This window comes from Chionomys nivalis, chromosome 3 (assembly GCF_950005125.1).
Source record: "Chionomys nivalis chromosome 3, mChiNiv1.1, whole genome shotgun sequence".
Lineage (NCBI taxonomy): Eukaryota > Metazoa > Chordata > Mammalia > Rodentia > Cricetidae > Chionomys > Chionomys nivalis.
The window spans coordinates 97,736,053-97,762,498 of NC_080088.1; the positions used below are offsets into that span (position 1 = coordinate 97,736,053).

General features: G+C 45.8%; 1 protein-coding gene across 6 annotated transcripts in view; it reads left to right on the forward strand.

Annotated features, from left to right (window-relative positions):
• Cux1 (cut like homeobox 1) overlaps positions 1 to 26,446 on the forward strand; it is a 331,836-nt gene that overhangs the window by 262,186 nt on the left and 43,204 nt on the right. For 2 of the 6 annotated variants that reach the window (XM_057765876.1, XM_057765877.1), the window contains exons 16-21: positions 569 to 634; positions 2,187 to 2,288; positions 3,880 to 4,715; positions 6,831 to 6,996; positions 7,700 to 7,756; positions 26,058 to 26,360. The exons of 2 other annotated variants lie outside the window; for them this stretch is intronic. In XM_057765876.1, the coding sequence (XP_057621859.1) occupies positions 569 to 634; positions 2,187 to 2,288; positions 3,880 to 4,715; positions 6,831 to 6,996; positions 7,700 to 7,756; positions 26,058 to 26,360 (1,530 nt within the window). The remainder of the gene's footprint in view (positions 1 to 568; positions 635 to 2,186; positions 2,289 to 3,879; positions 4,716 to 6,830; positions 6,997 to 7,699; positions 7,757 to 26,057; positions 26,361 to 26,446) is intronic. 2 more of the 6 variants (XM_057765878.1, XM_057765880.1) reach the window with 1 other exon arrangement.

The following is a 26,446-nucleotide window of genomic DNA, read 5'->3' on the forward strand; positions in this document are numbered from 1 at the left end:
CCTACCTTCAATAAATGACACGAAAGTTTCATTCAGTTCCCCTTCCTGCCACACCCTTCATAAAATGCTAGAAAGTGAGACTCTCCCACAGTGTGGGAGCAGAGTCAGCAGTGACATTGAGAGACGATGTTTTCAGTCACATTTGAAATACCCTGAAATTTAGACTAAAACTCAGAAAGGAGATAATGAACAAACAGTGCGAGTTTACACCAAGAATGCAATGCAGTGTTTTTTTTTTGTTTTTTTTTGGTTTTTTTTTGTTTTTTTTTTTTTTGGTAATGTTAAACTGAAATTGGATGTCTTTGGATGATTAATGTGAGCACTATCGTTGACTGGCAGGCAAGCACCTTTCCCTCCCTTTGCCCTTCCTAGTGGTGATTACTGTCACCTCTCTTCTTACAGTAGACCCAATGCCTGTAAGAAAGTTCTAGGAGCATTCATGTTGTGCAGGAAGCCTTGAGCCCTTTCTTTAGAGGCAGGTGGCTCAGCTCTCATGTCACACAGACCATGTCGTCAACGCCACCATCCCCCTGATTGTTTTGTTCTTACCACACTTGTTTTTCAACAGAGAATCCAGGCCAGAGCCTGAACAGACTCTTTCAGGAAGTACCGAAACGAAGAAATGGGTCTGAAGGTATGTCTCAGGCAGGTGTTTCTCTTTGCAGTCAGTAACTAGGAAGCAGCATGTCCTTAGCTGTGTATTTGGGTTAAAACTATGCATTGTAATTCTGGCCTGGAACCTGATGGAAAAACAGCTAGTAAGTATAAAACAAAGCACGGGTTCAGAGGCGCCCAGCCCCTTTCCTGTTGAGCTGCCAAAGCTAGACAAGCCATACCCAAGGTCAGTCCCCTCAGCATCAATCTTCGGTTTCATTTCAGGGACACCATGCATGTTTACTCAGGAGCAAGTGACACAATTGTGCTCTAAGAAAATCAGGTGACCATGTCAAACCAGATATTGCTGCTTCCTCAAATTTTTAATGCTGACATGTGTCAGAAATCCCATAATGTGTTCAGATTCCAAACAAAGCTGGTTCTTCCACAGGCATTGGTGAGCCAGTCTTCACCATACTCCTTTAAGTGGCTCCTTCCCAAAGTGTCCTCTTCATTATTAAATTGCTTAATGTGACATGTCTACTGAGAAAGGTAGTGAACAATTACAATGTCTGGATAGCGTCCACAAAAGTCTGGGCCCAACCTATGAGTCCTTGTACCTTCAGGGCATCTGCACACTTATCTACTATGCTGAGTACCACCATGTGACCAGAAGAATGCATTTGTGTCCTTAGGGATCTCAACAGGTTTTTCTCCTTGTTGATACATTTTGAAAACACAGTATGTCGTTATAAATCTAGAAAAGTTGATGTTCACCCTCATTTCTCTTCACCTGTCACATCCCAGTGAGTGAACCAGGATTGGTCTCACCCAAGGGCTAGGGATGTAGCTCAGTCTCAATGGTAGAACATTTATCTAAAATCTCCTAGTGAAAGGCCAGGGACATTGCTCAATGGGTAGAGCACCTGCCTATAATCCCTAGTGAGGGGCTGGAGGCATGATTTAATTGTAGAGCACTTGCCTAGAGTCCCCTAGTGAGGGGCTGGGGACATGCCTTAGTGATTAAAGTGCCTACCTAGAATCTCCCAGTGAAGGGCTATGGCATGGCTCAGCAACAGAGTAATTACCTAGCCATGCCTAAGGCTCTAAATTCAATCCCCAGTAACACGAGCGTGCACACACACACACACACTAGGGAGTTCAGGCTCATCATTTGCCTTTTGCCTTCCTCCCATGTTTATGTTTAGGAAAAATAAATGTACAGAGCCTGAATGTAGTTCCAAGCCAAAGCTTTTTAATGAAAGCTTATGAAAAAACATTGCCTTTGAATTTACCTTCTTTCCCTATGGTGTTCTAAATGATACTAACCCCTGGGCAGATCTAGCTCACATGTTAAGAAAGCCTATTCTGCCAATAGAGTGACACTGACCTTGAGACAGGTTCAGCAGGAAACCTCTTGCCAGGCAGGTCCCACATCCATGCCACAAGATCACACTTGTAGCAATTAGGGATGAGTAGGAGACCATGCCTCACCTGGGGCCCTGGGTCAGAATGCCTTGGTACATTGGTGCAGTGCTTATTTTCCATTTGAGAGCTGGCTTCAATGTCATCACTGTGACTTCTCCCTGCAGGTAACATCACTACCCGGATCCGAGCATCTGAGACTGGTTCTGATGAAGCAATCAAGTCTATCCTGGAACAAGCCAAGAGGGAACTCCAAGTGCAGAAAACTGGTAGGGCTTCTATTTCTTCACGCTGTCTTCAGACCTGTATCACAAGTGTTCTAGTCAATAGTTAATTATATTCCTTATCTTTTCTTTTCCTTTTAAATCGATACTGAGTTTATATCTTCATACATTAGGCATATGCAGAGGGAAGTACGATCTAGATTTGTGTTTCCTTTTTTGGGGGGAGCTTTTTTTTTTTGTTGTTGTTTTTTGTTTTTTGAGACAGGGTTTCTCTGTGGCTTTGGAACCTGTCCTGGAACTAGCTCTTGTAGACCAGGCTGGTCTCAAACTCACAGAGATCCGCCTGCCTCTGCCTCCCGAGTGCTGGGATTAAAGGCGTGCGCCACCACTGCCCGGCTCCTCTGCCTCTTCTTGAGTGCTACGTTTATAGGTATGTGCCACCATGCCCAGCTCTACTTTTAATATCACCTCCCCACTGCTAACTAGCCATACCCCAGTGCTCATTATAAGAGACTGTCATTGATTCATCAGAGACTCTGACTTCCAGTAGACATTAACAGAAATCATGCTTCATGAGTTTGGCAAAACCAAGAGAGGTGTAGGTATGTGGTTCATGAAAGTTAGTATTTAAAATCCTCCAGAAGGCCGGGCAGTGGTGGCGCACGCCTTTAATCCCAGCACTCGGGAGGCAGGGGCAGGCGGATCTCTGTGAGTTCGAGACCAGCCTGGTCTACAAGAGCTAGTTCCAGGACAGGCTCCAAAACCACAGAGAAACCCTGTCTCGAAAAACCAAAAAAATAAAAAATAAAAAAATAAATAAAATCCTCCAGAAAAGAAAGCCAGAGTGGATTAGGGTGATGGGCCACTTAGCAAAAACAGTTTGAAGACCTGAGTTTGGATCCCCAGAACCACCAATAACAACCAGAGTGGCAGAAGCATCTGTAACCCTACCCTCCCCGCTTGGGGATCTGGGTGGGAACAGGAGAATCCCTGGAATCTCACAGGCCAAACAACCTAATTAATGCAGCAACAGAGACACCATCTCAAACAAGTTGGAAAGACAAGGACCAACACCCAAGGTTGTCTGTCTTCTAATCTCCACAGGAGCTCTTTATTATGTTCACCACACACACACACACACACACACACACACAGAAGAAAGAGGTAACAGCAAGATGGCTTAGCAAGTGAAGGCCCTTGCCGCCAAGACTGACAGCCTGAGTTTGCTCCCTGGCACCCACATGGTAGAAGAGAACTGACTCATGCAGTTTATCCTCTGACAAACTATCATGTTTATCTATCATGTACCACATATATGTGCACCCACATACATACACATAAAATAAATAAACTTTTTTTTTAATGTAAAAAGAAAGCCAGGGTAGAAGTGAGTCCCCATTGGTCATCCTCCATGGTTGAAAAGCCAGCTGCTATGTCACAAAGGCAGTTAGGCCATTGAGCAGGTATGTCCTCTGTGTTCCCCTCTCAAACAATGTGTACAGATATTTCCATGTTTCATTGATGATGAGGCATCAGAGAAGTAGCACAGTGACTGCACTAGACCAGTAGGTGGGATGAAGCCCACAGCTGCCAGGAACCATCCTACCACAACTTCACCCTGTGTGTATTCTTACAGCTGAGCCAGTCCAGCCATCTTCCTCATCCAGCAGTGGGAATTCTGATGATGCCATCCGCTCCATCCTACAGCAGGCCCGCCGGGAAATGGAGGCCCAGCAGGCGGCCCTTGACCCTGCCTTAAAGCCAGCACCACCGTCGCAGCCTGACCTCGCCATCCTCACTCCCAAGCTCTTGTCTGCCTCACCCATGTCTACTGTGTCCACTTATTCTCCTCTTGCCATTCCCCTGAAGAAAACCCCTGCAGCACCTGAGGCCAGTACCTCGACCTTGCCCAATGCGCCAGCCCTCAAAAAAGAGGCTCAGGATGCACCTGGGCTAGACCCTCCAGGATCAACTGATGCTGCCCAGGGGGTACTGCGACAGGTGAAGAGTGAGCTGGTCCGTGGCAGCACCTGGAAGGATCCTTGGTGGAGCCCTGTACAGCCTGAAAGAAGAAATCTCACCTCTTCCGAAGAGACCAAGGCTGATGAAGCAGCTGCAAGTGGGAAAGAAAAGGTAGTCAGTAGCCAACCTCGGGCTGAGCGCAGCCAGCTTCAGGGACCCTCATCATCAGCAGAGTACTGGAAAGAGTGGCCCAATGCTGAGTCGCCATACTCCCAGAGCTCAGAGCTGAGCCTCACTGGAGCCAGCCGCAGCGAGACACCCCAGAATAGTCCTCTGCCCTCCTCCCCAATCGTTCCCATGGCAAAGCCAGCAAAACCCTCAGTACCCCCACTGACTCCTGAGCAGTACGAGGTCTACATGTATCAGGAAGTGGACACCATTGAGCTCACCCGGCAAGTCAAAGAGAAGCTGGCCAAGAATGGCATTTGCCAGAGGATCTTCGGGGAGAAGGTAAGGGCCTTCACTGTTAGGGAAGAGCATGGCTTTCTATCTCTATTTGGGCCTGAGGACCAAGTGTCCGCCCTGCACGGCATGGCCATCATAGGAGTATTAGATGTCACGGACTCCCAGAATTCTAGAGGCCGCCCACTTTGTGCCAACCTGTGTATCCCAGCTGTCCTGCTTAGTAACTGGTAAATGGACATGCAGCAGATGAAGAAGCATGGTCCATTATGTCTGCATGCAGCAAGCTGACAGGTGACCCTGTACCTGCCCTGCCTCTGAGGCCACATGCAGTGTAGAGATACCTCTGCAAGCCATTCTGGCCCTAAAAGGTCTAATAGGATCATATCATACAGGGATGACCAGCCTTCTGAGAACCAAAACACATGTGAAAGTAAAAAGCTGCACAGAACATAATTGTTCCTTGGCTGTTTTGTTGGATTTTTCTTTCTTGTGTTGGTTTGTTGCGCTTCATTGTTGTTTTGAGAGGGGCTTATTTTTAGTTTATGTTATTTTTTGAGATAGTGTCTCCCTATGTAGTCCTGCCTACCTAGAACTCATTGTATAGCCCAGGCTGGCTTCACCCTAGCAGGAATCCTCCTACCTGTACCTCCCACATGCCATAATTACAGATGTGTGCAACTGCTCACCTCCTAGTTGTTCCTTTCTCTGCACTACGAGGGCCTACAGAACCACTCAGAGCGTCACACACCATCTCTTCCTGCCTCATGAAAGTGTAATCACTTATGGATGAGCTTCTAGACCTATCTTGTGGTAGATTCAGGATAACAGGATTTACCATGTCTGTAAAATCTAAAATAAATATAATAACCTATATCATTAGAGAGTAAACCATGAGCTGCTGAATATAAAGAGAAGTCCTCCCTTCCGGAGATGACACAGGAAGTAGATCAGCAGTGGCCCTCCCAACCCTTTTGGACACCCATCCCTCCCCACCCAGTCCTTCTCTGTCTCATCTCTATGTTGACCTTGAACTCTATAGTCTGTTTATGGCTTCCTTGTCCCAACTTTGCAATAAGTAATGGAGGTATATAGACATGAGGATGTGAATTAAAAGTCCCTGGAGAATCTTGAGTGCAGCATTGTAAAAATAAAATTTGTGAACATTTAAATAGGCATTTTGTGCTCCCACCTTAAATTTAGCAGACTTAATAACATTGAATTTGTTTGGCCCATGAGTGCTGCTTATTCTGGAACTGGAAAACTTTGCAAAGTGATGGGATGAGGCCCCTAAATATCTTTGGGCTACATCTGTGCCCTGGGGGGTGTTTGTGCCCATACATATGTATGGCCATATGTGATAGGCAGCAGCCTGAGTGCGTGCATGCAAGTTGTCGGTCGTCTACTGCTCAGTGTTGCTCCCACACTGGCTCCCTGCCCCACCAGCTCTCCTCTGGTCAACCTGTAAGCAGGGTACAATCAGAGAAATGACCTTTTATAAATGCTTTTTTGGCACTGTGTCAATACAGGAGCACAGGAGTATTTCCCAATTCCAGTGGGCTCTTATTCCAGTATCCCAGCCTGTCCTGATTAACACCAGGCAAAGGGCAAAATGCTCTGCAGTGTCTGCTCCTCAGTTTTCAAGAACACAACTTTGCAGCCTCTGCAGGGTTCAGACCCTGGAGAAAGCTGACCCCTTCCTTTCACACCCTTTTCTAGTAAGAGCTGTAACTACCCTTTCTCTTTTTTGTTTTTGATCATGCTGGGGTTGAAAACCAGGCCTTGCATGGATTAGACACATTCCAAGCCCATCACTGGCAGATTTTAGGTCACACCCTCAGCCTCTCAATAGGAGATTCAAGGCAGATGCCTTGCTGCTGAGCCATATTCCCAATAGAGGTTGTGCTTATAATCATTTCTTTTGCCCAGAACCCCTGCCCTGTCCCAAGACTGTATCCTACCATTAATCTGCTAAAACTGACCCCTGCAAATTGTCGCCATGCACTGGGCTGTGATTTTGTGCTCAGGAGTCCACCAGTGCACTTTGTTTGTGGCTTCATCTCCCCAGCCCTTACAGGGCCACATGTATGTCTCTAAGGCACCTTGCAGCATCATGCTGATTTCTGGAAGCTGACAATTGTCTTTCTTTGTTTGCTTCTTCAGGTACTGGGCCTGTCCCAGGGCAGTGTCAGCGACATGCTCTCAAGGCCAAAGCCATGGAGCAAACTGACCCAGAAAGGCCGAGAACCCTTCATCCGGATGCAGCTCTGGCTGAATGGAGAGCTAGGCCAGGGTGTTCTGCCTGTGCAAGGGCAGCAACAAGGGCCAGGTGAGAAGAGTCAACCACCCTTTGCAAGAACCTGACAAGGACATCCTCCATCCATGGGCTTTGTTTTGATTTGGTTTGGATTTGTTGTTTTTTTTTATTTCTTTCTTTTTTGTTTTTGTTTTGTTTTTTGTAGTTTTTGAGGGGGTATGGGGAGTGGTGAGATAGGGTCTGTTTATATTTTTAAGACTGACCTCAAACTTATTATGTAGCCCAGACTAGCCTTAGACTCACTGTGTAGCCAAAGCAGACCTTAAGCCCATGATCCTCCTGCCTCAATTTCCCAAATGATGGAAAGACAAATGTGTACCCATACTGTCTCCATCTTTAGGTTTCAGGAATAAAGAAACTAAGCCCAGCTAATTTTATAAGCAGCAGAAAATTAGTTACCAATTAAGAAAATGCTGTTTATATGTAAATATAGGTAAAAGTCAAGTACCTTCACTGGGGAACTGAGAAGGAAATCTAGCCAGGGTAACTTCAGAAGTGAAAGTGTCACAGGCAGTGGCTTCTGCTACCTTAAAGTGAGACTTCTGGCACTTTATAGACTTGAGCAACCCTCATCCCAATCCAGCATCCTGGTCCTCAGCTTGACAATAAGAAGCCTCCCTCCCTCCGAACTCCTGCTGAACCTCCTAGTACCTTTTGTGCAGTTGGGAAGCTCCAAGCCCTGTTTCCTATGTAACAGTACCTTTTTTTTCCACAGTCCTCCACTCAGTGACATCTCTGCAGGACCCCCTCCAGCAGGGCTGTGTAAGCTCAGGTAACTAGCCACTCATGTTTATTTGCTAGCGCCTCTGCTCTGGAAATCTGTGATCTGAGAGTAAGTGTCCCTTTTCTAACCTTAGCAAACAGCTGTCTCTCCCTCTCCGCCATGCTGTCATCTGAGGCCATTGTGTAAATAGAATCATGCAAGACATGACTGTTAAGAATTAGCTTCTACTAGACAAAGTGTCCTGGAGATCCACTGACCTGATGTGCAGCAGTAATTTCTTCTCCTGCCTGAGTAGTATTCCTATGGTATGGTTATAGCAAAGTTTGTACTGCATTGAGGCTATCTCTAGGTTGTGGCAATTATTCATAGACTTGGCATGGCAGTAAAAAGAGTATGCGGTGTCCTGCTTTCCTGAACTTGCTTTCTGAGGACAGTAGTAGAATTGGCAGCTAAGGAGTGAGACCAATAAAATCCATGCCTTTACTGGATCTCTTCATTGTTTTATAAGTATGAAGCTCTGTGTTTGATGCTGGGGTCTATTGGAGGCAAGTTTCACAGTCAGGGGATCTCAGTCTAGCAGGAGGGACAAGGCACAGCCATCACTGACCCAGGAGTCATGGGAGGGGATATCTCTTCCATCTGGAGCACCAGAATAGAGAAGCCAAGGACGAGTAACTCCAGCAGCAGCTAGGGTGAGATTCAGTGGACACTCAGTGAGGGTTCAGAAGGGGCCAAGATTGAAAGTAAAGGATGGGAGCAAGTAGGGATGGCAGCAGTTACAGACCATGAAGCTCAGGCTACTTTCTACTGATTCCAAAAACTGGGAAGGTCTCAAAGGCATCTGATAGAGCTGTTATCTATTCCCTGAGGTTCCTGGCCACAGTAACCAGATGCATGCATGCCCTGACCACAGCCATTGTTCCCAGGCTCTCATCACTGCCTTTTTACAATGAGCCCACAGTCAGTCCAGCTTTCTTTCCCAGCTCCGAGGAACAGCCGGCAGTGTGAGCCGTTTCTTTTTTCTCTATTTTTCTAAACATGTTGATTAGTCTCCGTATCCCATTGATTCATTGAAAACACAAACAAAGCTAAGTGAGGAATGAGCGCAAAGCCTGTCAGCTTGCCAGAAGGGAGGACACATGTGCATAGAGGGGAACAGCTGGACAGCTTTAGCAATAGCTGCTGCTGCTGCTGCTGCTGCTGCTGCTGCTGCTGCTGCTGCTGCTGCTGCTGCTGCTGCTGCTGCTGCAAGATCCCAAACACATTCTCCCTCCCCCACACACATACACAGAATCAGGGTGCTGCAGTGGCCTCAAAGCTCTCCCTTGAAGGTTTTATGGGTTTTAGGGATTGTGGTTTTTGTTTGGTCCATAATGGACCAGATGCATTGGGAAAATTACCAGCACTCTTTCTCTCCAACTCACACTCAGAATTTAGGAGGGAACGTGGCTAACTTGGTTGTGCTGCACTTCTGTGGGTATTTGTATGTATTTGTGGGTATTTGTGGGTATTTGTAGGCCTGGCCTCCTACTCCAGTGAGAAGTCAACTTTCCTTTAACTACTGCTCATTCCAGGCTAAACGAAGCTTGTTGTGGCGGAGCTGATGCTTTATTGATGAAAGCCCTTCACTCCTAAATACAAGACTAAATGCCCCTCAGCACCATATCTCTTAGAATCCTGACCAAAACTATTTCCGTATATCTCAAAGGGGTTTGTTTTGTTTTTAATGGGTGTGTGTGACAGCATGTATGTCAAAATCAGAGGACAACTTGTGGAAATTGTTTCTTGCCACACTGTGGGTTCCAGGGATTGAACTCGGGTCACCAAGTTTAGTGGCAAGCATTTTTACCAACTGAGCCATCTTATTGACCCCACTCCTTTTTTCCCCCTCCAAGACAGGGTTTCATATAACCCCAGCTAGCCTCAAACTCACTATGTAGCAAAAGATGACCTTGAATTTCTGCTCCTTCTTTCCTCACCTCTTGAGTGTTTACATTACAGTTATACACCACCACACCCAGTTTATGCATTGCTGGGGATTAAACCCAGGACTTTCAGCACGCTAGGCAAATACTCTGTCAACTGAGGTACATCTCCATCCCCCAAAACTGGAATTATTTTGTAATGATAGTATCGGTAAATCGTTGTGATAAATGACTCTAGAAAATTCTAGAATCTTTGACAGCTTTTACCATTGTTTCCTCCAAAAGAACTCTCTGGTTTGGAGAACTTCATAAAATTCTGATTACCTCTTTTGCCATAGCTACTATGGAACCCATTTCAAAAATATATCAACTGAGAAAGATAACTCTGCCCCTCACAGATCCCTGACAGCTGTACCTGGAGGTGCACAGCATGGCCTGGTCAGTTCCTGGACAGTGGTGGGGCTCACTTCTCTCCCCAGGGTATAGGAACATGGAAGGACCTGCCTTCTATCTACTTGGTCAGTTGTACCTTCGGTGAGGTTTCCCAGGTCATTGCAGAGATCAAGGGCCTAAACAGAAGGCTCTGTGCTTGGTTGTCAAAGCCCTCCTTGGCAAAGGACAAAGTGCTGGTTAGGGACCCTTCTCCTTGCCAAAGAACTCCAACCTGGGAGCTGCAGACGTGACTCAGTTGGTAGAATTCCTACCTAGCATGCATGTAGCCCTGGGTTCCATCCCCAGTACGACATAAAGCATTGAGGAGTTAGTCAGGGTCAGGAATTCTCATACACTAATCTCTCTGGTGAGGAGAGGCCCAAGTTCCAACTGTCTTAGTGGATGTGACCCTTTGTGTCCTCTGATAATCTGAACCTTGAGGCACAAAGGAAATTCAATGTCATTTTCAATTACCAGTGTTGCTCCATAGTTACCTCTGTGTGTGGGGGTGGGGGGGAGAATGAGGTGCCCAGGCCTGAGGTCAACTTTATATGTCATTCCATATGAGTTGTCAACCTTGTTTTTTCAGACAGGGTCTCTCCCTGGAATCTGGGGCTCATCAGCTGGGCTAGTGTAGTTGGCCAGAGAGCCCCACCTTCTCAGAGCTAGAATTACAATGTGCACCAAGGCACTTAGCTTTTTCACATGCATTCTCAGGGTTAAGGGAGCACACACACTAGAGAGTATCTGCTAACCTTGTGTAATATTTCCTTTTTACTTCTTAAAACTAACTTCTGCAGATGCTTGGGCTGGTTCATCTTTCATCCCCTACAGAAGGAGATGAGAGGTAGCTCTGAAGGAAAGGAAGAGGCCCTCCCATGGTGACAGAAATTGTGGCATGCTGGAGGGCTCGTACAAGAGCTGTCTGTGCCCTCAGCTTGGGAACTTGTTGATACGGGAGCCTTTCATGACTATAGCTAACAAGGTGTTCTGCCTGCTTTTTTTACACTGGCTTCTGGCAGATCTTGTCAAAGTGTACAAATGAAATGACAGCCCATTTTCCATAGATTAAGCACAAAATGCTCAATTTTTTCCTAGCACTCTGGGTGGTCAGGAAGAGTGGCTTCCAAGTCATGTCTGTCCATGAAGAGTCATGCAACTCCATGGCGCCATTGTCCATCAACAGAGTGTCAGCTGTCCTTTAGAGGGGACAGCTGCTACAGGTGGCTAGGGCAGCTAAGATATCCACAACTATGTAGGTGAGGTCTGTGGATATTCCTCATAGCATGGTAGCCCGTATCCTTCAGGGTGTGCATCCTGACACTTGCTTGAGCTGCTGGGAAGTCCTGTTCAAGGAGCTTCTTCTCTCAGACCCAAACAGCAGGATTCTGCTGCAGTCTGTCTTTGACTAAGCAGCCACTTCTTGGCACTTGGCTGACTTGAAAAAGTGCAGAGAGGGTTGGTGGCAGCCTCAGAAAAGTTTGTGGAACTGAATAGAGGAGACAGAATTCCTCATGGATGCACTAGATTCAAATTACATTTTCCTTCTCTTTGCTCCAAGAATGTCATGAGAGCAACTGGTTTTATCCAGACAGAATGCTTCTGGCTGCATTCATGTAATTGTATTTGTGTATAACCACTTATACATAGCATATCAAACAGAAAAGAAAAACTCAGGGCCCCGTGAGATAGTTCAGTCAGTAAAGAGCTTTCCATGCAAACACAAGGATCAGAGTGCACTCCCCAAAACCCACTTGAAAAATCTAGGTTTGGTGGTGCAAGCTTGTAAATCCCAGTGCTTGGTGGGCAGAGACAGGAGACTCTCTGAGTTCCAGGTCAGTGAGGGATTCTGTCTCAAAACAGAAATAAAACAGGTGAGGAGCAGCACCCATGGTTGTCCTGTGGCTGTGCACATGCATGTGCACCCCATACATATGGGCATACATATGATATACCCACCCACAAATAAAAAGATCTGAAGTTCCATGAATGATCTGAAAAGATTCCACACATGGCCACTGCCTTACTGCCTGAAATGTTAGCCTATGGTTCCATCAAGATGGTAGCCCATTCAATTCTCTCCTTCTTGTTGGCAGCCTGCCTTGAGTCATTTTTATTTTATTAGATGTAGCATATTATAAGGACTTTCCATTCTGAGGCCAAAGGGGGAATTTCTGGATTTGGGCTATTGTATGACACATCAGGAGGTCCCTGGAGCTGCAACTTTGCCATGAAAAGATATGGAATCAGACAACAAAATGTTTCAGGTAGGGAACAAACGTGAACACATGAGAAGCAACTAGTTTAGAAGCCTTATAAACAGCAGGAGGAAAGTACATGGTGAAAGCATGTTGTCCTCTTTTCCTGTAGAACACTCTTGCTGTTTCTTGCAGGTTTCCGTATTTGTATGTGTGTTGTATTTGGGACGAAGACATACCTCAGCCCCTCACTGGGAGATTCTAGGCAGGGGCTCTACCCCTGAGTCACACCCCAGCCCCTCATTGGGGGATTCTAGGCAGGTGTTCTACCCCTGAGTCACACCCCCAGCCCTTGAAAGAGGTTTCTAAACAGTGGCATCCCTTAGCCTAGTGGAGAGCAAGCCGGACGCTGTGGTCAGCTTCTAGCCAGTGCTGACTCATCCTTCCTCTGCCTCTTAGTACCTGTGTGACTTGGGGCAAAGCAACTCAACCTTCCTGTCCTGCTTCTTCAGCCCTACCTCCTAGACTATGAGGAGACCTGAATGGCTTTAGGTATAACGCTTTTAGAGCATGGAAGCAAATGCTATTTAAATGTTGGCTTTCCTGGTGGGATGTGTATCTCAGCTCAGCGATAGAGTACTTACGTAGCATACAAGAGTCCCTAGACTCCATCTGAGCACAAGTAAATGAAAGAATGCCTTTCTTCAATCACCACTGCAACCTCTTGAGATTCAAAAGAACAGTTATAGCCGGCAGTCAGCACGCAGAGTTAGACAAAGGAGTCTGGAAAAGGTATTGCCATTAAGGGTGAACATGACCAGCCCACCAGGATCTTTAGCTTCTTAAGACTGACACTGTGTGGCCTCACTTTTACAAAATCCCATCTGGCCCAGGAACAGCCTGAGCCACCTGTCCTCCCTCTTCTCTATACCTACTTTGGGAAACAGAATTTACAGTATCCTGGACCTTCAATACAAGAAAGAGAAGTAGGTCACAGGAGCATATGAGGACTTGGGTCTCTAATGTTCCAATCTAGGGATAAAATAAGAAACTGAATGCAGTAAATTCTCAGGTAATTTTAGAAAGATAGTGAGAATAAGATGAGGCTCACACATTGTTTCTTCCATGGGCCACATACTGTTTTGATGTCCTTAGTAAGCAGAACCTACCCTTGTGGGGATTTCTGCTTAAGGAAATTTCAGATTAAGAAAAAGGGAATTTTCTGGGCTTTGGTGGCACACGTCTTTAGTGTGCACTTGGGAGTCAGAAGCAGGTGCATCTCTATGTCTGAGGTCATCCTAGTCTACATGGTTCCAGAATGGCCAGTGCTACACAGAGAAGCCCCGTCTCAAAAAAAAAAAGGAGAGAGAGAGAGGAACCAAAAGAAAAAGGAATTTGCCCACTACCCACCAGGTAGCTGGCTGAAGTTCACATGATCCTGAGGCCAGTGGCCTTAGTGCCACTGAGGTAGGTGTCTATAGGAGCCAGCCCCAGAGGTCAGGGGATCAGTCCCCTGGGACAAAGGAAGGGTTCACCACTGCAGCTACATAGAAAATCAAGGGAAGACTTCAAAACATCAGTCAGTAAAATGCTTGCCTTGCAAGCATGAAGAACTAAAATCTGTCCCCAAACCTATGTTAGGGGAAAAGGAAACAAACAAACAAAAAACAGGTATGTGATGTGACGCGTGCATGCACGCCAGTAACACTACTTGGTGGACGCAGGCTAATGAGAGACTCTGTCTCAGCAGACAAAATAGGTGGCTCCTGAGGAATGACACCAGAGGTTAACCTCTGTCTTCCATATGCACTTATGTATATGTACACACACACACACAACAAAGTTTGAGTCAAATCATAGGCAAAATAAAAATCAGACCCAAAGCAAAGCAAGCTGATAAAAAAAATTTAAGTGTCAAGGAAAGTTTCCTATGTAAAACTATACCTAGACTTGAAAGAGAGAGGAGAGCATGGCCTCAGTGACAAACAACATGGGGCTCAAACTTAGAAAGTTTGCCAGGCCGGGTGGTGGTGGCGCATGCCTTTAATCCCAGCACTTGGGAGGCAGAGGCAGGCGGATCTCTGTGAGTTCGAGGCCAGCCTGGTCTACAAGAGCTAGTTCCAGGACAGGCTCCAAAACCACAGAGAAACCCTGTCTCGAAAAACCAAAAAAAAAAAAAAAGAAAGAAAGAAAGAAAGTTTGCCAGTGTTTAGTTTAGATATACCTAGACTAGGTGGTAGAGGGTCATACTTCTCAGAAACCCCTTTCAGTCTAAATCCTCTTGCTGAGAACAGCTCCACTCTTAGGTTGCTATGTCTTAATCTGAGTCAAACCCCAACTCCGTGACTAACCCACAAGGCATACTCAGATTCCCCCACGAATGAGGCGGGAAATGGCCACTGGCCATCTCCAGGACAGGTCAGGTCAGGAGGCAACCCAGAGGTATCCATCATTGGCTTCATCTTGGATTGTTTGTTCTTCCCTGAGGAACTAGGATCCTAAATATAGCCCATGTCTGAATTGGCAGATGTGGGGTTCATGCTTTACATAAGGGCCAAAATTAGCCTGTCATTTGGCACCTAAATAAAGCAGGCAGACTGCCTTCGTACCAACTTCGCAATTAGGAAAGACTGGAATGGTAGCACATTTTATTGGGTAAGAAACTCTTGTGCTGATGAGGTAACAGACTTGACAACCTGAAGACTGAGCAGCACAGACCCATGAAGTCCCCAGGATGCCTCCTGGTCACAGACCTTCTCACTGTTTGTTTGGAAATAGTATCAAGTGTCCCAAGCTGGCCTCCAATTCTACTTAGCTGAGGTTGAACTTTACCTCTTGTACTGGGATTACAGGCATGTCCCACCTCACCTGATTCGTAAAGTGCTGAGGACAGAACCTAGTACTCTGTGCATGATATGCAGGCAGTTCACCTTCAGCCCAATCTTCTTATTCCTGAGTTAAGGTCTGTGTTGTCTCATGAGAACATTTCATAGAATCAGGGAAAATAAAGTGACTCAATGGGTAAAGGTACTTGGCCACCAAGCTGACAACCTGAATTCAATCCCTGTGACCCAAATAGTATAATGAGAGAGCTGAGTCCTCCACGTGTGCATGCTGGCATGTGCACACACATACACAGATAAAAGTGTAATAAAATATAAAAATGATAATAATCAATTACGCCCTAGAAATAACACTACGGAAGAACAGCAACAGTCCTTAGGTTTTTGCAAGGAAAAAAAGATCCACCCAATGTGCCTGGAGCTAGGTTAGTAGAGGGACTCCCCAGGGGCTTCAGGAAGATGTTATAATCAATTACCACATCATAACACTGATGTATGATAATTACTGAGTGTTTCTCCTGAGATAGTGCAGCATTTGGCGGGGATGTGGTTCCTTCATGGTCCACTGCCTGATTAATATGCAAATAATAGGCTGATTGCATGATGAATGCAGAAAATGAGCCCGCTGATAACAGGCGCACTGAAGCAGGGAAATGATAAATTACTTTTACTGACTGTCCTACATTAAGTACCCTTTCCCAACAATCTCATCACAAATTAAGGAAAGCAGTATGGCAAGATTAGGAGGATGTGTAAAATAATGTACCATAATAGCTTTTCAAACAAAGATGTCTATAAGGAAAATGTCACCTGGTTCCTCTTTGAGCCATTCACCTACCTGAGTAGTCATTAAAAAACAGGAAGTAGCAAGCTACACCCATGTGTGCCACTGACTTCATTTGGCCATGGAACAGCCTCACTTGTTCAGCTCAGACTCATTACCTGCACACTGGCCGAGCGGCTTTGTTATTGAATGAGGACAGGCTACTTGGGACAGATGCTTTTCCCTGCACAGGTGGACACAAAGCTCATTGCCCTTGATGTGCCATGAGGAAGGAATTTCAGAGCTGCAGTCCCAGAAGGCCTAAGAAGGAAAGACTATTTAAGACTACCTTTTAATGAGCTGGGCGGTGGTGGCGCACGCCTTTAATCCCAGCACTCGGGAGGCAGAGGCAAGGCGGATCTCTGTGAGTTCGAGACCAGCCTGATCTACAAGAGCTAGTTCCAGGACAGGCTCCAAAACCACAGAGAAACCCTATCTCGAAAAACCAAAAAAAAAAAAAAAAAAAAGACTACCTTTTAACAATGTGTCGAGGCCAGCCTGGAATATGTAGCCCTTCTCCAACAAAGCCCAACTTTGGGCTGGGAACTCAAGTTTGATTCATAGAACCCACAGTTGAGGGCGAGTGGGGTTTCCAGGCACAATGGCACACACTTGTAATCCCAGCACTAGAAAGGCTGACACAGGTAGATACACGATCCCCAGCCTAGCCTACTTGGTTAGTTCACACCTATGAGAGATCCTATCTCAAAAATCAAGGTGGGACTGGGAATACAGCTCAGAGGCAAAGCACTTGCCTAGCACATAAAAAGTCCTAAGTGTAATTCCAGTACACAAAGTGCCAAGGTGAATGGTGCCTAAGGATTATTCTCTGACCTTCACACACACACACACACACTTGTGCTCGAAAGTGATTAATCTTTGATTACAACAAAGCAATTTATCTTGTGTTTGTTTTTTCTCTGCAGTAATATATATTTAGACTATTTATGTGATGTGTATTTTCTCTTACCACACAAGGATTCACTGATAAGTGTTCATACGCACAACTGGCTCAGTAATAAGGTTATCAGAGGTAATTTGAAAGCCTTATTTTTAAATATATGGTCTATAGCAAGGTGAGCCCAGTCCCTGAAACAGGACCAACCGTGTCATCCAGTGTCACTCCCACAGTTGTATCAAGCCATGACTTTCCTTCTTGGCCTGATCTGTAACTTCAGCAGTGATTATGACCTAGGGGCCCCAAACTCTGCTCAAAGATACATGGGGCTAAGGATGCAGCTCAGTTGGCAGAGCACACTTGAGGCCCTGGGTTCCAGTCCAGAACCACAGAAAACAGGCATGGTGGTGCACAAATACAATCTCAGCACTGGGGAACTAGAGGCAAGAAGTTTGGGTATTTGAAGCCAGTCTGGTAGTACATGAGACGGTGACTCAAAACAACAATAAATGAAGGAAGGGGAGAAGGAAGGAGAGCCAGTGTGGTGGTACATGCAATAATCCCAGTGCTCTGAAGCTATGGCAAGAGGTGTGAATTTGAGACCTGTTCTGCACAGAACTCCTAAGACCCCATTTCCTTTTAAGCAACTTACTCAGTGTAAAGAAGAAAAGGGGGGTTAAAAAGCATCCCTGTAAAAGTAGGGTGCAGTTGTGCATGGGGCTAAATCTTAGGTGTTCCATTCTTCTGTCCTTTCCTAGGCTTGACTGTTCCTGACAGTCCCCAGTCTCAGCTTCAGGGCGACAGGTGCTCTTCTAGATCTCCCATCTTGACCCCAGAGTCTTTGTTGATGGAACCTGCTGAGTGATATCTCTCTGCCACTTGGCCTCAAATGCTGTGATTTACAGGATGCTTTCTTTACACGCACACCCCAGCATCCAGCTTGCCTGGCACTCAGAGGTCTCACTACTCAGTGACAGTCAAAGCCAGGGACACATAGGCAATTTAACTTGAGTAACTCGATTTAATTGGACAGTCTTGCTTTGCTCATAAGGAATGTGAGCCTCCTGTATCATAAGAGTTCCTGATGCAAATATTTAAAGTCAGTCCTGTCATTACACAGGAGCACACACACTAGCACCTACTGTGCAGCAGATATTTTATGTTCTCTTTTCATTATATTTCTATTTTAGCTTTATCTCAATTATGGTTGTGCACCACTATGTTAGCTTTCTGTGGTGCTGGGCCTCAGATGTCTTCTGCCAACTGAGCTGTGTCCTCAGTCCCTTGTCTGAGCAGAGCTTGGGTCATAATCACTGCTGAAGTTATAGAAACAGGCCTGGAACGCACTCGAAAGTCTGACATTCCTGACCTTGATCCTCCTGCCCCACTGAGTACTGGGATTACAGGCGTGCCCTACCACACCTGTTTAGTGCCATGCTGGGTGGGAATGGAACCCAGGGCTTGGTGTCTGCTAAGCAGGCACTCTACCAACAGAGTTGCACCCCCAGCCTAGCTCTTCCCTTTCTGCTATTTGAAAAGAAAGGGGGTTCTGGTAGGTTTCCTGAGACTTAATGCCAGCAGGGTTGGTATATTAATAAGTAGGCAAGGAGAGGGAGGGACCTGCTTGAGGCCTGCCATTGCCATCTGTTTGGCTGGATTTACCCAGAGGAAGTAGTCTACCCAAGATTCCTTGGGAACTGGCTGGTGATATCAGAAGTTGGGACATTTTTTCATGGTAGAAGGCTGTGGGTCATCTCTGACACAATTGGTTACTTTTTCTTCCTTTGGTTTTTATTGTTTGTTTGTTAGTGAGGAAGTGTCCCAAGGCACAAGGAAAAGGGTGGGCACAGCAAGCTGAGACATGGATCAGAGTAGCCTGTATTTGGGTCCAAAACAACACTTGTATTAAAAAGAAGACACCTTGCATTTTCAGCTGAGCTTCCTGCCTCTTCTTCCAAGTGCTGAGATTAAAGAAGACACCTTGAAGACCTGTAACTGTAGGAATTTTGGGGAGGTGCCAGGAGTTCTGTGAGAATCAGCTGCTTAGCACAAAGCCTAGGCACAGATGAGAAGCCACATACATTATAGTAGAGTCAGGACTCATTACCACATGGTCCATGCCTCGCCCTGTAAACCACAGGGGCTGAGGAGAGTGTGCTCCTCATATTGAGTACAAAGGCCTAGTCTGTCTGGGAAACTGGATGCTCTCAGGTAGCATTGAGCATGCACATTTCCTTGGTTGTCCATAGCACTGTCCGTCAATGGCTATAAGCTGGAAAGGGCCTCAGAGCCCTCCAGAGCTGCCAGAGTACCTGCTACACTTAAGATGTCCACACTGAAAGCCGGGCGGTGGTGGCACACGCCTTTAATCCCAGCACTTGGGAGGCAGAGGCAGGAGGATCTCTGTGAGTTCGAGACCAGCCTGGTCTACAAGAGCTAGTTCCAGGACAGGCTCCAAAACCACAGAGAAACCCTGTCTCGAAAAACCAAAAAAAAAAAAAAAAAAAAAAAAAGATGTCCACACTGAGCTCCTTAGAACCTGCTGAACTGTTGCCCACAACTACTGAGGTTCATGTCCCCTTCTGGTTTAGTCTTCCTTTCTCTAGCTAGGCCATACCACTCCCTTCTCCTGTAACCTGCTCCCTGAGTTCCCCACCTCATCTTCCTCATCTGTCATGAGAGTCACTTGAAGTTGCCTGGCCTGGCACTGGCTCAAAGTCTAAACTCTGGACATAATGAAAAGCGGTGCATCAGACCAGCCGCCAGTTAAATAATGTTTGGGTTCTTGTCAGAATGTCACAGAGTACCCTGTCATTTTGTTTCAGCAACTTGTCCTTCTGAACGCGCTGTTCGCCGTATGGCATGCCAGCAGTAAAAATGTCACTTGCAATAATTACTTTTTGGAGGAAATGCTTGCTGACTTCCTACCTTCAAGCTGTTTTTTACACAGTAGGGAGATAATCAAAAATGACTTCATCCTGACTGCTCAAATGAACACTAAATGGAATTTGGGTTATTACCGAGATAGAGGAGGGTTGGGCGTGGAAATTGCAGCAGCGGATCAGATAAACTGCAGAGCGATTTGTCTTGGAAAATTGGGGCGGATGTGTTTTCTATTGGCTTCTATTGAAAGCTTAAAGCAGCTGTTGTTTAGCCTGCTGTTTGGGGAATATAATATCTTTCATAATCCTTTTATGGCTCCCAAACACCTTGCGTATCTCTGCAGGCCCTGAGTCACTGTCCCTGCCCTCTGTGCTTCATAGCCAAGCTCCTTTTGCAAGATCCAAGATGCAACCCAGGCCTGCAGCATGCTAGACCAGTGCTTATCATGAACAATACCCCAACACCCTCTGAGCTTTTAAAGTATGCAAATTAACCCGTTAATTATCATAGGCCTAGGGCTGCTTAGATTGTTGAAACGGATCTGTGGTTTTTGTTGTTGTTGTTGTTGTTGGGGAGGTCTGTCTACTTTCTCTCCAGTGCCTAGCAGAGTACATGATGCACATGACACAAAGTAGGTGCTTTAAAATGTGGGCAGGGGCACGCCTTTAATCCCAGCACTTGGGAGGCAGAGGCAGGTGGATCTCTGTGAGTTCGAGACCAGCCTGGTCTACAGAGCTAGTTCCAGGACAGGCTCCAAAGCCACAGAGAAACCCTGTCTCGAAAAAAAAACAATAAATAAATAAATAAATAAATAAATAAATAAATAAATAAATAAAATGTGGGCAGAAGGGTCATCAAGATGGCTCAGCAGATAAAACACCTGCTTCCAAGACTGAGAAACTGAGTTTGATCTGCAGAACCACATAGTAGGAAAAATCCAACTCTAAAGTTGTCCTCAGACCTTCACATGTGTGCCATAGTATGTACACCCAAGCAGATAGTGTTTTTAAAAAGAAATAAAACTTTAAAAACCAAAAATTTTTAATATGGATGAACAAAGTCAGCATGGTATCACATAGCTTTAATGTCAGTACTCTGGAGGTAGAAGTGAAAGAATCATCTTACGAATTTGAGGCCAGACCTGATCTACTTATGAGTTCTGGGCCAGACAGGGCTACATAGTAAGACCTTGTCCAAAAGAAAAAGAAAAAAGAAAAGAAAAAAAATGGATAGATGGATAAAAGATGAAGATGGTGGGAATGGATTGATAGATGGACAGTGGATGGCTGGATGGGGGCTGTGGATAATAGATAGGGTGGATGGGGCCAAGAGGTTGTCAGGTTGGTGGTGGGAGACAACATTATAGGTAGAAATGCAGTTTTCCATTCTGCTCTGGCTCCCATCCTTGCTCTATCCAAGGATATCTGACCAGATGGAGCCAGCCAGTTCTCCAGCCTGCATTGTGGGCATGTGTCCAACCAGGGTTATTAGGAGACTGGAGCAAGACATCAGCCCAGATCTCCAGCACACAGCTTCGTGCATATGAGGTTTATTTAAAAAAAAAAAAAAAAAGTGCCTTGAGCCCCTTCCCTGACCCTTGCCACTGACTTCTAGTGACTCATCACCATGTTTGAGATCTCTGCTGCTCACACATGTTGTAGAATCATTGCCCAGAAAGACAAGCCTCGAGCAGTCAGGCAGCACAGGGTGAACACTGAGCAACTGTGCAGGTGGCTTTGTAGGATGAGACATCAGAGTGTGTCCAGGTCACCTCTGCTGTGCATTGAAAGGTGGTTATGAGAATTGGGTGCATGAATTCCTTTCCATAAGCGTCACCCTGGCACCTGTGCACAGTAAGCCTAGTCAGTGTCACTTCCATGGTGGCTGTGTGACACATGATCACAAAGTAGGGTTTCCTTTTTGTGCATGTGCACACATGTACATGATTATATAGGGTTTGCATGCACATGGTACATGTGAAGGCCAGAGGTAGTGACAAGTCTTCATCTGTCTCTCTCCACCCTAATTTTTGAGACAGGGTTTCTCACTGGATCTGGAGCTTGCCAATTCAACTAGGCTGACTGGCCTGGGAGCCCTAGGGCTCAGCTGTCTCCACCTCCCTAGGCCTGGTATTACAAGTTCTTAGCACTGTACTTAGGCTCTTGGTGTTCGTTTGTTTGTTTATGTGAGACTTGAAGGGTTGCTTTCCTGATTTGTTTTATATTTATTTATTTTTGTGTGACTGATATGTGTAGGTGCATGTGTATCATATTGTGCATAAGGTGATCAAAGAGTAATCCTCAGATATCAGTTTTTTCCTCCCTGGGTCCCTCCCAGGGATCAAACACAGGTCATCAAACTTGATGGCAAGTGCTCTTACCTGCTAAAAAAGTCATCTCACCAATGGTGGTAGCGCACACCTTTAATCACAGCACTTGGGAGGCAGAGGTAGACGGATCTCTATGAGTTTGGGGCCAGCCTGGTATACAGAGAGAGTTCCAGGACAGGCTCCAAAGCTACAGAGAAACTCTGTCTCTAAAAAACAAAAAAAGCCGTCTCAGGGATTGATGTGAGGTTTTCATACTTTCATGGTAGGCACTGTACCAGCTGAACCATTTCCTGCCTTGACTGATTTTCATTTAGGGGGTTTGGTTTGGTTTGGTTTGGTTTGGTTTGGTTTGGTTTGGTTTGGTTTTTTTAATGGATTCTTGCTACATAATCCCTGAAGGCCTGAAATTCAAGATCCTCCTGTGTTAACCTCCCTAGTACTGGGACTATAGGTGGTCACTACCGCACTTAAGCTGGGGGAGGGAAGAGCATGTGTCCCCCTTTGCCCCACAGCACCTCTGCAACAGCATGCCCCATCTGAATGGTTCACTACACACCCTGCTATGCAGAGCACTCCAGACCTCATCCAGATCTTCCTACCACATATCTTCGAACCCCCCACACTGTCTCCTAAGTTGCTTTTGAGCCTGCATTTCCATCCTTCCAGCTTCCTGCCCCCAGTTCTCACAAAGACACAGCAACACCATGGAGCCAAAGAAGCCCTCAATTCAAACCCCAGCACTGAATAAAGCAGGCATGGTAGGTCATACCTGTAATCCCAGATAGGTAGTGAGTTCAAGGCCAGTGGAAAACACAAAGGAACACTACACATGCTAGGTGCACACCTGTTAGGTGTTGCAGGCCTTGCATAGCCTGTTGAGAACACAACTTCGAGGACTAGCAGGCAACTGGAGAGCTATTTGGTAAGACCTACCTTCCAGAGAGCCACCAGCCCTGTGCTGTCTACTAGCTGCAGGCAGCCAGGATTTTGACTTTGCTGTGGGTTAAAGGACACAAACCTAGGAGAAATCTGTTTATCATGCTTGGGATGCCTGCTATTCTTGACAGTACTCAGTGAATAAGATAGATGATCTGCCCAATGGGCTCCCTCGCATGGGTGAATTTACAGTGCAATTCCTTCGCTGCTTCTGATATACAAACAGCATTTGCTAGGTTTTAGACCCTGTTGTCTGGTGACCCAAGGGTGAGTAGAGAGAAGAAATCTGATTTACGGATTCATACTGCCTTAAAAATGGATTCAAGCCATTTCTGCCCCAACACTCATCTCTTACATGTCTCACAAGCAGTTCAGTTGTTTTCTTAACCTGATTTTTTCCCCAACTTTATGAGATAGTGGGACTTTGTACCAATTGAGGACATTACGCAGACTTATTGGATTCAATTGTGGTTCCATTTCAAGTTTTGTTCTTTCTAGTCATTCATAAGATATTTGTGTTTTTTAATGTATATCCTACTCCCTGAATACAGGAGAGGTCTTAGTCCAAATATATAGAAAAAATTCTATGGGGAAATGGCTTAGTAGTAAAAGCATTTGCTGCATAAGTGTGAGGGCCTGAGTTCAAACCCCGAGCACCCGTTTAAAAAGCCAACTGTTACTACGTGCCTAGCATAGCCCCATGCGCACTAGGACTTCCTGGCCTTCAGCCTAGCTCCAGGTACAGTGAGAACCTAGTATCAAGGGAATAAGGTAAAAGGTGATAGAACAGGACACCTGACCTCCTCTGGTCTCTGTATGGGTGTGTATACCTGCACATAAAGCCTTTGCTGTTATGTTTTAGTCAGATAACAGTTTCCTTTTTTGTTGTCTGGTTATGTATTGGTTTGGTTTTTGGTGTAACCATAAATGTAATTCAAGACATCAACATGCTCAGCAGCAGGTGCTCTGCCACTACACCACACCCCTAGCCCAGGCAGCAACAGAATTTTTGGCTATCTGAAGCTGTGCTGATAATGCTACTGAGGGACTTGTCACAGCTTGAAAGAACTGCAAACAAGAGAAGACACAGAATAATCTGCCTTTGGACTCTGGCCAACATCACCAGTCACTCATCTATTAGCCACTGGCAGGATTAGCTATAAATTAGAGCTTTATGTTGAATAGAGACCTTCTTAGGAAAAAAAGTACATTTCAATACAATTATCATCACTCAGACACCTTGCCTGACCCCTCCTACATGGCCTTATGATATGTCAGCCTCAGTGGAAATGAGGAAAGGTGTGCCAAACACAGAATAAGGCCAAAGACAGATTGGGTCTTGTGGATAAGAGTCATTCTCATTTCCTTCTTGATGTTCTCTGTGTCCTTGGAAATTAAGATATGACCAGTCTTGGTTCTAAATACTCCCCCAAACCAGCTCAAGGCAATATGCCAGATTTTACAGATGATGCTACTAAAGAGAGGTAGGGGGGTTGCTCCTGTGTTTATTTTCTTGTTACTATGACAAAATGCCTGACAGAAGCCACTTAAGGGCAGAAAGCTTCTGGCTCATGAATTGAGAGGACGGACACTACCTGTCATTGCAGAGAAGTCATGGCAGTAAGAGCTTCAGGGGTTCATCACATTGCACCTGTAGTCAGGAAGCAGAGAGACAAATGCTGGTGCTCAGCTCGCTTTCTCCTTTCTATTCAGTCTAGAGCCCAGCCCATGGAATGGAATTGTCCACATAGCCCTCACAGCCATCTCCAAGACTGGCCTTCAGTGATTCTTCGTCCTCTCACACTGGCCATACTGGCCATCACACTCAGCCAGAAGGAAGGTGTAGCACTTCCCGCTGGGCGCCGTCAGTGCCCGCCCCCCCAACAAGACACAGACTATTCTACAGCAAGGAACATGCAATGCCTGATGGTCTCCACACCTTTCTGGTGCCAGTACAGTATGGTCTAGATGATCAAAGAGCACAGTTTTCTAAAAATAGGCAGGACCACCAAGCCCCTAGGTTGGTGCAGAGCAGGCATGCCACCTTTCTTTGGTATCCTTCTTCCGCTAGCCTCAGTACCTCTGATAGTGTCATAGAAAAGCAATCTGATCCCAAGACTTAAGTCTCCTTGGACCACCACAGAGACCAACAGCTGAGGCATTGGGTCAAGAGTATACTGCCTATATATATAGGAAGAGTGCACCAGATCTCATTAAAGATGATTGTGAGCCACCATGTGGTTTCTGGGAATTAAACTCAGGACCTCTGGAAGAACAGTCAGTGTTCTTAACCACTGAGCCACCTCTCCAGCCCTCAAGAGTCTTTGTAATCATATGACCATCTAGCCTCATAGGCAACCCTCACCTAAAATGATCTGTCCACACTTGTATATGCACATAGAAACCAGAGGACAATTTTGGTTCTCATTCCATAGGCACCATCCACCTTGTTTTTTGAAAAAGTGTCTCTCACTAGCCTGAATCTCACTGAGTACAGCAAGATGAATAAGCAGTGAGCCCTAGGGCAGCCTGTCTCTGCCTCCCCGGTGCTGGGATTACAACTATACACTACCATGCCTGGCTTTTTAACTTGGGTTCTAAGGATAGAGCTTAGATCCATCCCCATGCCTACAAGGCAAGCACTTCACCTACTGAACTATCTCTCCACCTCCTGTCCATATATTTTTGTTCTGGAAAATATAGAAGAAATAATCACATATATTAAACTCAACCCTCAGTCCCTCTGAATTACCAGAATCGTGGGGTTTGATTAGAACAAATCATAGCAGTCATAATGACATTTTTTAGCAAAATGCCCTGATATTAAGCCTTCAGAAACCTTTTATTTGAACCATTAGTTGATTTTTTTTGTCTTTGTTGGTGTTATTTTTATTCCTTTAATGCAGAAAATTAGAGGTTACACTTAATGAAAGAACTATGGAGTAACAGACAGTCCTGAGGACTACCACACATTACCCTTCTGGAACAGGGGATTTAATTAACATTTCCTAAGTAAGTAAAGTCAGTTATGTGGTGAAAGATGACTGTTTTCAGCAGCCATTCTTGTTGTGTTTAATTCTAGAAAGCACTCCAAAGACCTCTGCCAGCTGTAGCCCCGCCCCTGAGTCCCCTATGAGTTCCAGCGAATCCGTGAAGAGTCTCACTGAACTGGTCCAGCAGCCCTGTCCTGCCATTGAGACCAGTAAAGAAGGCAAACCGCCAGAACCCAGCGACCCACCAGCCTCAGACTCCCAACCCACAACACCACTGCCTCTCTCTGGACACTCAGCCCTCAGCATCCAAGAATTAGTAGCCATGTCTCCTGAGCTGGACACCTACGGCATAACCAAGAGGGTCAAAGAGGTGCTGACGGACAACAACCTCGGTAGGTCCCCATTGCCGGGTCACTAGTCATCCAGTCATTTCCTGTTCGAAGCCTTGAAAGTGTAAGGGACGGGGCTGCAGGCTGAG